The following is a 13,495-nucleotide window of genomic DNA, read 5'->3' as shown; positions in this document are numbered from 1 at the left end:
AGGACCATGAGAACAGATAAACAGAGAACCCAATCTAGTTAATTCAACATGGCATCCCTGAGGAAGGGGCAATTGGGCTGAGATCTAAAGAGTAAGCAGAGGTGAGCTAGTCAAGGAGTTGGGGAGAAACTTACTAGGCCAAGAAAGGCATCTTAAGAGGAACTCATGACAGGAAGGAGATGATTTACTCAGTCATTTAAAGGAGGCCATTTTGGCTAGAAGATGGGGGATGTGAGGGAGCCATTGGGAGGACCATAGGGGAATTGAAGAGACTATAATAAAAATTTTAGAATCAGAAGAGAACTTTGTGTGGTAGTTGGATTTAAAAAAACAATAATCAATAGGGTTTTTTTCGTTAATAGCAATAACCAGTGAGAAACAGCAATGGGAAAGAAATACCATAAGAGAAACGTGATATAAAACACCTAAAAGTACTTTTTTTAAAAATGCCAGGACTCAAGTGAGAAAGATTAAGAAATCTTATTTATAGACATAAAACTAGATCTAAAGAAGTGGAGAGTCATGCCATACTATTGTAAGGAAAATTAATATAATCAGAAAGCCCTTCTTCTGAAATCGATGTATAAATATAATACAACTCTACTAGAATCCCCATGTGGGTTTCTTTAGAAGCAGAAAAATGATTTTAAAGTCTGTATGAAATATAAATGCTTAAGAATATCATCAAGATAGTTCTGAAAAAGAATTTCAGTAAGGAGAAACTGCTTTTCCACATACTAATAGTTACTACAAATCAACTGTAATCTTAACAGCATGATGTAGCAACAGTGAAAGACAGAAACATCATTGGAAAAAACAGAGTTCAGAAGTATGTGTGAAAGCTTAGTGTATTTTGAAAAAGTAAAGACCCACTGGGAAAATCCTTATTTTTAAGACTCTAAAAACTTGTTATTAGAGACATACAATGTTTTATGATTTTTAGAATGTATTATTAACCTTATATTATTTCCTATGTACATATCTTTGTAATGTATTTAAACCTTAAATTTATCATTAATTATAATAGCTTAGAAATTTTACCTCTCTAGGAAACAGTGTATTTTCAAGTATAGCTCAATGTTTACATGACAGTGCTATTACATTTTTAGTATCTTAAAATGAAATGTGAATGTTAATTTATCAAATCCACCTTTGACCACTGGTTAAAACAACAGATATCAGGGCAAATTTTTAAAGATTTAAGAGGTTAATAGATATTCCTACAGTGACAATCTAGATGCTTATAAAGAGACAGTACATATGTATGTATCCCAAGCAAAGTGAGTAAGATTTGTTGAACATTCTTGAAGAACCGTAAGCTCTGGTATAGGTGAATAACTCATTAGTAGTTGCCAGAAGGTTAGTCACGTAAGTACAGGGTCTTCAAAGTAAGAGAATACTTAAAACAGGTCCATCATTCTCAAGGTTATAATGATAAAGTCATACGCAAATGGATTAGATACTCAGTTTCCAGAACTCTACCTTCAGGTCCTTTAAAAAGTTTGCTTATTCATGTTCATTACTGTCTTTATCATTATCCAGTTTATTCATCAATTTTCCAAAGAGCATAGGGGATGATACACAATGTTGTTTCATTTGTGTTTGAAAATTATAACTGCTGGATTATAGCTGTAGGATTTGTGTGGTAATGACAAGAGTAATGTGGTTCCTCGGGACAAAGGAATTTGAAACATGAACAAAGCTTAAACCTGAAAGTGGATACATCAGAAGAGTATCCATAATTTAATATGTATCCTGAATTAATCATAATGAACACTTTTCTTTGATATTAAAGGTGGTTTTACTTCAGCGTCTCTCTGTTTTTTATGCAGGGAAGATGTGAGAACAGCCAACGTAATTGCTGCAGAAGCTGTAACCTGCCTTGTGATTGACAGAGAGTAAGTACCTTGCTTTATTATGCGACTGCACACTCATGTCAGTGACATACATAAGTTCTATGAAGTTACTAATACTTGTTTTATGTCTTTTTATTTGAAATAAGTTCTGTAGTTGATTCTCATTCCCTGTTCTTGTAAGTGGCTGACTCTGCCATTCTAGCTTTCTGATCTTTTAACAAGGTGCTTAAACGGCTGTGAGTCTGACCTTAGCTCATCTGTAAACTGGGGATAATGCAACATCAGAGAGATGTTGTGTGGACTGATGAGAATATGTGAAGAAAGCATGTGTCCAAGTGGTTTTTACCCAGAAGGCATTCAACCAATGCCGTTTGTGTAAAATTTTAGAAAAATAAGAATTATTTAATAGTTTATAAAATTTATAATTTATAATAGTTATAGATTATTATCTACGTATCTACAACATTATTACTATTATTCTTAGGAAATGGACTATTCCTTGAGCATGTTTTAGTTTTCTCCTCTATTCTTTCATCCCCAAATACCTAAAATAGAAGCACTTAGGAAGACACTTTTGGAGAAGGCATCAGTTCTAGACATAGGCATATTTAAGGTCACTATAAGTTTGTTCATCTGTACTTCTATCCCTGTTGCTGGCTTGCTAGTCTCATTACCTGAATGCCTTGTAGGTTAAACTACAAATAGCAGATTATTGACTCTCCCCAGAGCCTGAGTAAAATGCATGTACCCTATCTGCAAGCAGTCTTCCAGACTGTTCCTCAGTGCTGTGTATGGGGAAACATTCATCACAAAAGCCAGGTGCCTGACTGAAGAGAACAACTCCTACGTACCGACTTTTTAGTGGCGCCATTGGAGCTGGAACAGGTTGTGAGTGTCAGGGTGGAATGAAGCTGAGGGGGCCGATATGATCAGTTCAGAATGCTGGAGTTGAATGTTGAGCTCAGGGAGCTCTGGGCGGAGAGGAATCCCACTTGACTCACAAATCTCACTTTTTCTGCCTGCCCCTCTGTGCTGGATCTTTCTAACCAGGGCAGTGGCACCCACCGTTGCAGAGTGACAGCTACACCCATGGGTGTTTCTGAAACAGCTGTTCTTCGTCTGGTTCTCGGAAACAACAACTTCCTATTTGTTCTTTCATTCATTTGACTAACATTTTTCTGAGGCTCTGCTGTGTGCAGGGCATTGTGTTAAGTGCTGTGAGAAGAATCAGAGCAGCAGCTCAGATGCTGGTTTTCAGGGTGAGCATGTAATGGAGAAGCTGTGGCATCTACACAAATAATGAGGCAGAACGTAAGATGTGTCCAGAGTCCACATTTGTGGGAGTCCAGATAAGGAGGTGACTATTCTAAGCAGAATCAGAGAAGTCTTCAGGAAAGAAAGGGTATTATGAGGTGAATCTGGAGGTACAGGAAAGGCAAGATAAATAGTGAACAGCATAAGCGATACTCAGAATAAAACTCTGAGCCATTTCAACTGGCTAAAGTGAGGCTGCGTAGAGGTAGTTGGAGGACGTCTTGTGACAAGTTCACAAACATGTTGGAGCTGGTTCGCCAAGAACACTGAATGTTGGCATAAGGGTGGCTGACAATTCTATGCAGCAAAGTAGTGTCACTGTAACACGGAGAATGCTGTGTGAGACAAACTAGAGGGAGAGGTTGGAAGCAGAATATCTGGTTAGTAGTCTGTAAATCCAAGTGGTGATCATGAGACCACTCATAGAATGAACAAATAAGAACGAGGAGGTAAAACCAGAGGGCTTAACACACAACTGGATGTGAAGGGCAAGGGAGAAATTAAGCGTGTAGTCAGGATTCAAAAAATCTAGAAGGAATATAGAAAAGGGATTAGTTTGGGAGACATAATGGTTTTTCACTAAAAATATAATGAATTTGACATCCAAATAGGGCACTCAAGAACAGATGCCCTGCAGGAGATAGAAAATGTGGGACAAAAACTCTTGTTGGAGTTAACTTAAAATTAATTTAAAAATTGCTTACATGGAGTTAACAGCTGAAGCCATAGGACTGGATGGAATTGTTTGAAAGAACAGAGAAGATAAAAAGACCAAGGTTAGAATTTGGGAAAATTCTTACATTTAAAAGTGAGGCAGGAGAAGAAAACCAGTGAATAAAAACTGCAATGTTGGCAATCAGAGCTAGCAAAGAGTGTAGGAAACCTCGGAAAGCAAGAGAAGATTTCAAAAGTAAAACGGTAGGCAGCATCGTTAAATGCAAGAGAGAAGCTGAGAGGCATATAGAGAGAGAAAAGGGCAGTGGGTTTAGTGACCAGGGAGCAAAAGAATTTAATACAATGATGAGAAGGGAATACAGATGACAAAGAGTGAGTGAGTGCAGAGGAAGTGAGAGCTTTGAGACTAAAGGTTTAATTTGGTTGAAGGAAAAATGAAAGGGAGGGGAGGGAACATGAAGGAACAGTGAGGTCTTGGAGTTTCCTTGTAATAGGTCTATACAAGCATCAAGGAAGATGGAGCAAATGAAACACCAAAGGGAGTACTTGACGGAAGTGGGTCCACAGGGAAGGAAACTATGGGCAAGCAGGGAAAGGTTACCTGGAGAACTTTTTTTTTTTTTCTGAAAACAGTAAAAACGAGAAGAGGTAGAAAATTTGTCGAGATAGAGATAAGAGAAGTTATGGAAACTTGACTGGCCTTCATTTTGTCTCTAAAGCATAAAGCCAGGGAATCTGGTGAGGGAAGGAGTGGCTGTGGGACTGAGGGTCTCAGCTGATTGGGGATGGATGGGAAATCAGGTCAGTTTGTATCCCTACGGTCCTTTGTAATTTATGAATTTCCATGTGTATGAAATCTTACCTGGAAGATAGGATGTTTGACAGAAAGGAAACTGAAGCCCATTAAAGTTTAATAACTTGATAAGGTTTCATGGTAAATGGTAAAGCCCAGAATAATCAAATCAGAGAAACAATATGGACAGGATGTTGTGAGTCATCTAGTGCAGGTTCTTTAGTTAATTGATACCCTGAAGGACGGAGCATCAGGTAGCATCACATACATGTCTTTGCCCTCATTCTCATCCTTCTCTTTCTTCAAACCTAGTTGTGTATAGTATGCAGTGGGCAGTGCATAGATGTTGTCAAATAAAACTCAATACTTGAATTTTGACCGTACCATGTTATAAGAATATGGGCACGTTATTTAAATTCTAAGACTCAGTTTCCCTATCTGCAAAATGAGATAGTATTACCTAAATTATACAATTGGTTTGAAGGTCAAACAATGTAATATATATCAAGGTCCATGTACAGCACAAGATGTGTAGTAAGCACTCAATAAATGTGCCCTTCCTCTACTTAGAGAAGGCAGAGGAATCCCTTGGATTTAGCGGTTTTTCTCTAATCAGTGTAAAATCTTCAGGGATATATACAGAGAGGATACCTTGAGGGAGGTCTAAATTTAAACATAAATATAGAGAAGACAGCTTGAGTCTAGGGCTGAAGAGGTACATTTCTGTATTTTTATGAGAAAAGTCGGGCTTACCACCAAATGTTGAATTCACAGCTTACAAAAAAAAAAAACTGTAACTGAAGGCTCTTGTCATAAGCTTGCTGCTGGTACCTAATTTATGGCCAATTAAGGGAGCATGAGGGCTTCATCCCATGCAAACAGATGGCAGACATTAGAACTGTCAACTAGAGGAGCTCCTTTCACAAATTTACAACCGAGGTACCATGTTACATAAGCCAGTGATTATGCTTTATCATTCCAGAGGCAGAGCAAAAGAATATTATTGCAACTGATCAGACATGTGAGAATTTTTTTTTAAATTCTCATTGACAACCTAGAAGATTATAAACAGATGCATGGTTTTCTCAAAAAGCATTCTCTGAGGATGGGTTTCTTGCAGCCTGAAAATTATCTTAATAAGTGTGTGCAGTGAGCCTAAAATTTATGAAAATAGAAAAGAATATTAATCTAACAAAGCAATCTAACGCCACTAATAAATTTCTTGAATATATAAAACACAACTAAGTATCTTTAGCATCTCTTGTTTTGGAATGCATGCAAAGAAATAAATATAAAAGTAAATAAGTATATCTTTGTGTCCCGTAAGCAGTGACACAATGCCTGCTTCTTCATAGGTGTGGTAAGTTGTTAGTGAAGCTAAGAGTTCAAGTAAGATAATTTTTTTTGACATGTTGAAATCATTACTAAAGACAGTAATGTAATTACTAATAAATACTCAAAGAGTTGCATATTTTTCCCCAAGAAATTAAGACCTAAGTTACGAGTCTGAACTATATCCCTGATTTACTGTGTAACCTCCAAGATGTAGCCATATTGCTTGTGAAAATTGAAACATTTTCATTCCAGTTGGTAAATAGCAGTCTGAACTCCCTGTGTGTTTTTCCCATCCCTTCACTGCCTGGTCATCTGATTCCTCAGCCAGAGATCCTCCGGTTCTCTTCCTGATCCTCCAGATCTCTCTTTGATCCAGCAACTCAAAGGGGACATCTGGTACACACCAGGGCTAGTGTCCATTCTGATTGGTCAGTTATAGTGTCATATCGGTCACTAATTATTTTGACTATCACCCCTGGTGATGGCAAGCTAAAATGACATTTTATCACTAGGAGTTTTCAAACTTCTGTTTTACCAAACCCATTGTTTACATAAGATAAATGAGAAAACAAGGGAACTTTTTTGGCTGTCAAGGGGATAAGACCTCTAGACTACCCAGGGTCTTCTATCTCTTCCTCCAAATCGCCCCAAATGATTCCTAAGGCCCTCCATGGGACCCCATTTGTCACTAATATGATTTACAAACCACATATGACTAACCCTTCCATCAGTAATACTCTATGGTATTTAATCATACTTTGGAGCCAGTTGTGTTACTGAGACAAAATCTGGGGGATAGAAACCAAGAGATAGTCTAGAGGAAGTACAGTGTTCTGGGGCATAAAAATTATGAGATTAGGAGTTGTCAAATATCAGATTATCGGGCATTGCAAATGGCCATCTTAGAAATTAAGCCATCTGTATAGATGAGAAAGGCCTGATTGACTATGGTTCAAATTTTTACTGCCCAGAGCTGTAGTTGGCTTGTGTGTAAAAGACATTCATACCATATATTGAAAAGAGTAGCAAGACTGTAGCACAGACACTAGGCTAATGATTAGGGAGGAACTCATAGTAATTCTAAGGCTGGTCACAAGCATTGTACAAAACAGTAGCAAAGAGTTTACTGAGAAGACTGCACTCTATTACAAAAAGTCACTGCAATTGCTAAGCTGAAGATTATTTCTCGATACTCAAACTGGAGCCTAGGTATCAAAACTGAGATTAGAGCCAGACTAGGAAATTTGGATGTATATTCATGAAGAAAGTGAATAATAAATGCCTGTTTCCCCTGTCAGTTGCTTGGATGACTCTGATAAACAGGACGCAAATTTAGTTTAAGTTTGAAAACTGAGTATGTAGGACCAGCTCGATTGTATCAAGATTTTTTTGTTATGTATTTACCACCACTGGTAGCCAAACCTCCTGTGTGTCTATTCACCCTGTCCTCCCCTTGTAGCCTCTCTCTGTGCTGGTTTCTGTAGCTGCACCTGCATCAGTCTCCAAGGACAGTGCTCCTGAGCAGCGTCTGCCCAGATCTCTTCCCAGCCTTCCTGCTTTTGGTGGGTTGGTGCCTTCCTCCAGTCCCCTTTGCTGTGGCTCCAAGTTGAAGGCAAGATAAACACAAATACTGAATCCACTGAATCCATGCGCTGGGCTAGGTAGAACAAACAATGGACCAGCCAGGCTGGAGGCTGGGAAGCCATCCCTGTGAGGACTTACGATATCAGAGGAGTTAGAAACATAGGATAAAAGAGCATTTCTGCAGCTTCTCACAGAGAGGGTGCTAGAGATGTTTCTGACAAGGAGCTTGGTGGGGGGAGGTGAGGCTTAGCAAGGCACGTGCTCAAGGAGGAACAGATGATCGCTAAGCTTTCTGACAAAAATGGTGGGTTGTGTTATATGCCAGTTTTATTTTCTGAGTGGAGTATATAAGTATGAAGCTATAGCTGCATGACTTAAACCAGGCGTAGGAAAACTTTTTCTGTGAAAGGCCGGATAGTCAGTTTTTTATGCTTTGTGGGCCGGTTGATCTTTGTGGCACCTACTCAACTCTACCGTTGTAATGCAAAAGCAACCAAAGACAGTATGTAAATGAATGAATGGACATTGTTCCAGTAAAGCTTTGTTTATGGACGATGAAATTTGAATTTCATATTATTTTTACATGTCAAGAAATAGTATTCATCTTTTTAAACTTTTTTGTTCTTGCCACTTAAAGATGTGAAAATTATTTTCAGCTAGCAGCCATACAAGAAACAGTCAATGGACTGAATTTGGCCTGTGAGCCATAGTTTGCTGCCCTCTGACTTAAACAATATTAGAGAATTGAGGGCTGCCCCCAGTGGTCCTATTACTGATCTTCCTCCGTGCTGTGCTCAGCCTATCCTTAAAGCAAATGAGAGTTCTGATTTGAAGTGCCTTCAGTTGTTGGTCCTGTCGATGCCATCAATTTGCTTTCCCCTCTCTGACACCCTTCACTTCCAGTTCCCTCCTTGCCCTTCTGCTGGCACTATTCTCATCACCCCCCCCACCCCTGCTTTCTTCTTTCTTTCTTTCTTTTTTTTTAATCCCTAAACTTCTTAATTCAACTCTTGCATTCTCTAGGATTTTGCTTCAGGCTCTGTATTAATTTGGGTAGTAGATAATTAGAGATTAAGATGATTCTCTGCAAGAGTTATCTGCATTTTGATGACATACCCCTGAAGACTGAAAAATCATGAGAATCCAAAAGGTTGTGGAATTTCAAGTGTCATGGAGGATGGAAGAAAGGACTGTATGGGAGGGATTTGGTGACAGCAGAATCTTTCAGGCACCGTTCCTTTCTAACCCCATAACCAGGTCAGTTTCATGAAGGCCCATGCACCCAGTGACATGTGCCCTAGCTAGGTCACCTGTGTTCTTGTCTTTCTGTAGCTTGTCACTCTATGTCCACATGATAGGAGTATGGGGACTCCACATGCCACAGTGCCTGTAGTCACATTACTCAACTGACAGTGGTACACTGGAAATACTTCACAGCCGCAGCCTCTCCTACAGTCTAAGTGGGTTTTGTTTTGGCTCATTTTCCAGAATGAAATCTGGGGTGATGTGAGGATATTTGCAGGATGATCACAAGAAAACAAATTGACTTTGCTGGAATGATGTCAGTTGGCATCATTTGGTCTTATCTTTTTTATGGAGCTGTTATTGATTGGTGTGCTTTACACACACAAAAAATTATTAAGCAGGAGAGATAAAATCCAGAAGTTGGAAAGAAAGGCATTATAATGGTTCAGTTTAATGATGTGAGTTGAATTATTGCTTGCCGTGAGCAAGCATGATCTAACTACAAAAGAAGCACATTTCCACTGGAAAAGGATTGTATCTGGAGATTGAATTAATGGTTTAAAGCCACGGAAAGGAGTGAGTTGGAATAGCTCTTCATCATGTGTGCCTATCCTAGTGTTTTAAAATGGTAGAGCCTCCTCCTACCACAAGCCATTATAGAAATGGCATATGATGTTACTGATTGTAGAGCTCATTGGGGAGTCCTGGCCTCCTATTTCATCCACCCAAATAGAACTTACTGGTTATGTTAGCCACTCAGGCATCTCATGTTTGGGGGATTTCGAGGCAAATGTATAAATATTACATTACCTATTTCTATCCCTATTGTGTGGATAATTTCCAGCTCTAATTTGTTAAGTCACAAACTGACCAAGGTTCTAACATTACTCATCAGTAACCCTGACTCTTTTCAAAATAAAAGAAGTCCAATGTCATCAATATGTTGGTAGGCCATTAATCAAACTTTAGCATATATTTTTTTGTCTGTTTAAAAAACATTGTCAAAAAATTTTAGATGGTGACTGGATTAGTTAGAAAGTCCTAGCAGAAATTTAGGGAGAAGTTGGAGGGACCTGAGACCCAAGGCCTTGACAAACTTTTTGTATAAAGGTGAGATAGTAAATATTTTCAGCTTTGTGGGCCATATGGTCTCTTCACAAAAGCTTAACTCTGCAATTTGTCCCAAAGGCTGTAGTTTGCTAAGCCCCGTACAGACCAGCTTTATTTTACAGATGAGGAAATTGAGGCCCAGAGTGTCAAGTACACTAAATCACCCTGTTTAATGATAAGACTTAATCAAGATGGATATGTATTCACAGCTTTGTCTTCTAATGTATTTGTTATAGCTTAGAATTTTAGAACTGAACAAGACCTTGAAAAACTTTTTCTAAATCCTTTAGTTTAGAAATGGAAAAGGTGAAGAAAGGTGAGTCCTGAGGAAAGTATGGATGGTCCAAGCTTTTTAGTGCCAAGGATGGGATTGTAACATAGGTCTCATGATCGCTGTTTCAGTGCTTTTTCACCTGAATCACATTTAGATTTAAATTACCAAGGAAAAAAAACACATGCATTTATTAATTCAGTGAGCGCTTATTGAGTAACGACTGTGTGTTAGGCTCAGTGCTGTGATAAACAGAAATGCCTTTAAGTGAGAGATGACCGCAAGAAGCTTAGAATCATGAAAATGGACATATAATATGATGATTTATCACGAAGGTCCACTTGAAAGATAAAGATTTGCTGGCTTATGAATCAAGGTAAAATATTTCACTGAATTAAATATGAAGCTAATTCTGCTACTTCTAGGAGGAAAGACTGATGAGTCAAATATAGGATTTCCGAATGGATACACACTTCACTGAGTCAAACCCCCACCATCCTAACTAAATAGTTGGAATCATGCAATTAAAATGTCAGTTGTAATAACAGCACTATTTACAATAGCCAAGACATGGAAACAGCCTAAATGTCCATCCACAGATGACTGAATAAAGAAGATGTGGTATATTTATACAATGGAATACTATTCAGTCATAAAAAGACAACACAATGCCATTTGCAGCAACACGGATGTCCCTGGAGAATGTCATTCTAAGTGAAGTAAGCCAGAAAGAGAAAGAAAAATACCATATGAGATAGCTCATATGTGGAATCTTAAAAAAAGAAGAAGAAGAGGAAGAGGAAGAATACAAAACAGAAACAGAATCATAGACATAGAATACAAACTTGTGGTTGCCAAGGGGGAGGAGGGTGGGAAGGGGAAGACTGGGAGTTCAAAATTTGTAGATACTGACAGGCATATGTAGAATAGATAAACAAGATTATACTGTATAGCACAGGGAAATATACACAAGATCTTGTGGTAGCTCACAGTGAAAAAAATGTGACAATGAATATATATGTATGTTCATGTATAATAGAAAAATTGTGTTCTACACTGGAATTTGACACATTGTAAAATGACTATAACTCAATAAAAAAAAGTTTAAAAAATGTCAGTTGTATTATTTAATTTATTTTATCAAAACCAAAATGGGTCCTTGATTCAGTCACTGCCCTGACCTTCCATAATAAACTATGTTCTCCTGTTGTTTTTCATCTACCATCTTCTACTTGCTACGTCATATATTTACAACAGTTGTTTTCCTGTTTTGACTTGTGAACTCCAAGCTTGATAAGGACAGGAACCATGTTTATTTTGTTCACTGCTGCATCCTCAGTTCTCAGCACATTGGCGGGAAGTATATAATAAGCACTCACTAAGGATCTGTTAGAATGAATAAATGGGTAACGCTGCATCAATCTGGGCCAGTCAAGAGGAGCAGCACACAGTAATCTGAACAGGAAAAGTTTATTATAAAGAATTAATATCTGTAACAGGGGATTGGAGAACAAGGGCTTAGCTAGTGAGAAGTAAAAAGAGAGCTCTAGAAAAAATAGAAATAGCAGATACAAGGAGTAGTCACCAACCCCAGGGCTATAAGAGAGCACTGAAGGGAGACCCTCCCCTTCCCCACCCTCCACTCTGCCCCGCTGAGACTAAGAACTAGACCTTGTTATGGAGAAGGGTTTCTGGAACTGGGTACTATTAACATTTTAAGTCAGATAGTTGATTTTGGGGGGAGCTGTCCTGTGCATTGTAGGATGTTTAGCAGCATCCCGATCTCTACCCACTAGTGACTAGTAACACCCCCCTACAACCCCAGTGTGACAACAAGAAGTATCTCCAGACATGGCCCCAAAGGGGCAAATCACCCCTGCTGGGAAGGAGGCAATCTTGGCTTGCTGGATGGCACTAAAGTGCTCCGGTGCCAGGCCAGTAGAACGTGTGCCAGAAGGGTTCCAGGAAGAGCTGTGCACAGCGTGGAATAAACTGCCTGAGGGGAAGTGTGCTGGGGAAGCTCCTGGCCTCCAAGTACTGTAAGTAGCCCTGCACTGGAGAAGCTGCAAGAACCTACCAAGCCAACTGGAGCCAGGAAGCAAAATCCTTTTCTTGCATTGTCTCCCCAGTGCCCTCTACTGGCAAAGTTTCAGTGCCAGTTGGGAAAAAAAAAATGTAATAACCCAGATCCATTTTTATAGAGTGGTCAAAAAGGGTGAATTTAAAGCTGACAGGCAAAAATTAATAAGCAGTACAGATTTCAAACCGAATCCTATCCCAAAGTCCAGAGCTATAAAGATAAATAGCTAAGTCTTTGTCTACCTTGGAGTAGCTCCTGGTCAATATAGATGCATTAAAAATCATGAGAAACTGCCATTTCAGTATGAAAAACAACATACTTAGTGGGAATTGAAGATGGAGAATTGTGCTTTTCCTGTAGCATCCCAGAGGACTTGCTGGGCAAGGTGATACGTGAATCAAGTCTGAGTAGGGGTTTTATAAGTGGAAAAGGGAGGGTAAATACAGCTCCTGCTGAAAGAAGGGCATACACAAAGGTGGGGAATTTGGAAACATCATTAACAGTCAAAAGTGGAGTATTGCAAGAAAAAAGGATTTATGGGTCAAGGAACTGGATGGTGAGCTGGACAGCAGGAGTGCTGGAAGACATGGCTGGAAAGAAGATGGGGACAGATGATAAAGAAATCTAGTATCTCAAGCTTAAAGAATATGGATTTTATCCTCTGGGCAATGAGGAACTATCAGAAGGTTGTTGCTACTGCGGTTTGTTTCTGCTTTTGAAGGAAGAGGGTGGAAGATTGATTCCAGTGGGATGAACTCAAGCAGGGAAAGTATTAGGAGACAACAGCCACAGCCTTAGGGATTGTTGGCTAGAGTTTAAGAGTCTAAACTTTACTCTGAAGTAGGTTTGGGGAAATAATTAGATGTGAGAGGTTCGGAAAGAAGTTCTTCTGTCTTGGGAGACTTGGCTGTTGTCTTTGACACATCAGGAGTGTGAGAGATAAAGCAGGTTGAAACAAACGTAATTGGTCGACCCAGTTAAGGATGTTAAGTTCAAACTGCCCAAGTAATATTTAAATATTCAGATGGAGACTTCCACTGACAGTTAGAAATGAATTGTTTTAGTTTTTTCTGACAATCAGATGATAAATGGAAATTGATGTTGGAGTTCAGTTTATCAATTTTTAAATATTACAACCACAGCTTTGGTTTTGTTAATTACAGTGACTGTTTTGTTTTACACTGATGGATAAATAATTCATTTCCCCCATAAATGCTTAAAACTTTAGTGTA

At 38.8% G+C, this 13,495-nt stretch overlaps 1 protein-coding gene across 2 annotated transcripts in view; it reads left to right on the top strand.

The window, feature by feature from the left end:
- Positions 1-13,495, top strand: part of PRKG1 (protein kinase cGMP-dependent 1) — a 1,109,393-nt gene that overhangs the window by 968,012 nt on the left and 127,886 nt on the right. For both annotated transcript variants that reach the window (XM_006206633.4, XM_006206634.4), the window contains exon 8: positions 1,833-1,898. In XM_006206633.4, the coding sequence (XP_006206695.1) occupies positions 1,833-1,898 (66 nt within the window). The remainder of the gene's footprint in view (positions 1-1,832; positions 1,899-13,495) is intronic.

The sequence above is a fragment of the Vicugna pacos genome, chromosome 11, assembly GCF_048564905.1.
Source record: "Vicugna pacos chromosome 11, VicPac4, whole genome shotgun sequence".
Classification (NCBI taxonomy): Eukaryota; Metazoa; Chordata; class Mammalia; order Artiodactyla; family Camelidae; genus Vicugna; species Vicugna pacos.
The sequence above is the reverse complement of the archived record's forward strand: the minus strand, read 5'-3'. Positions and strand labels throughout refer to the sequence as shown.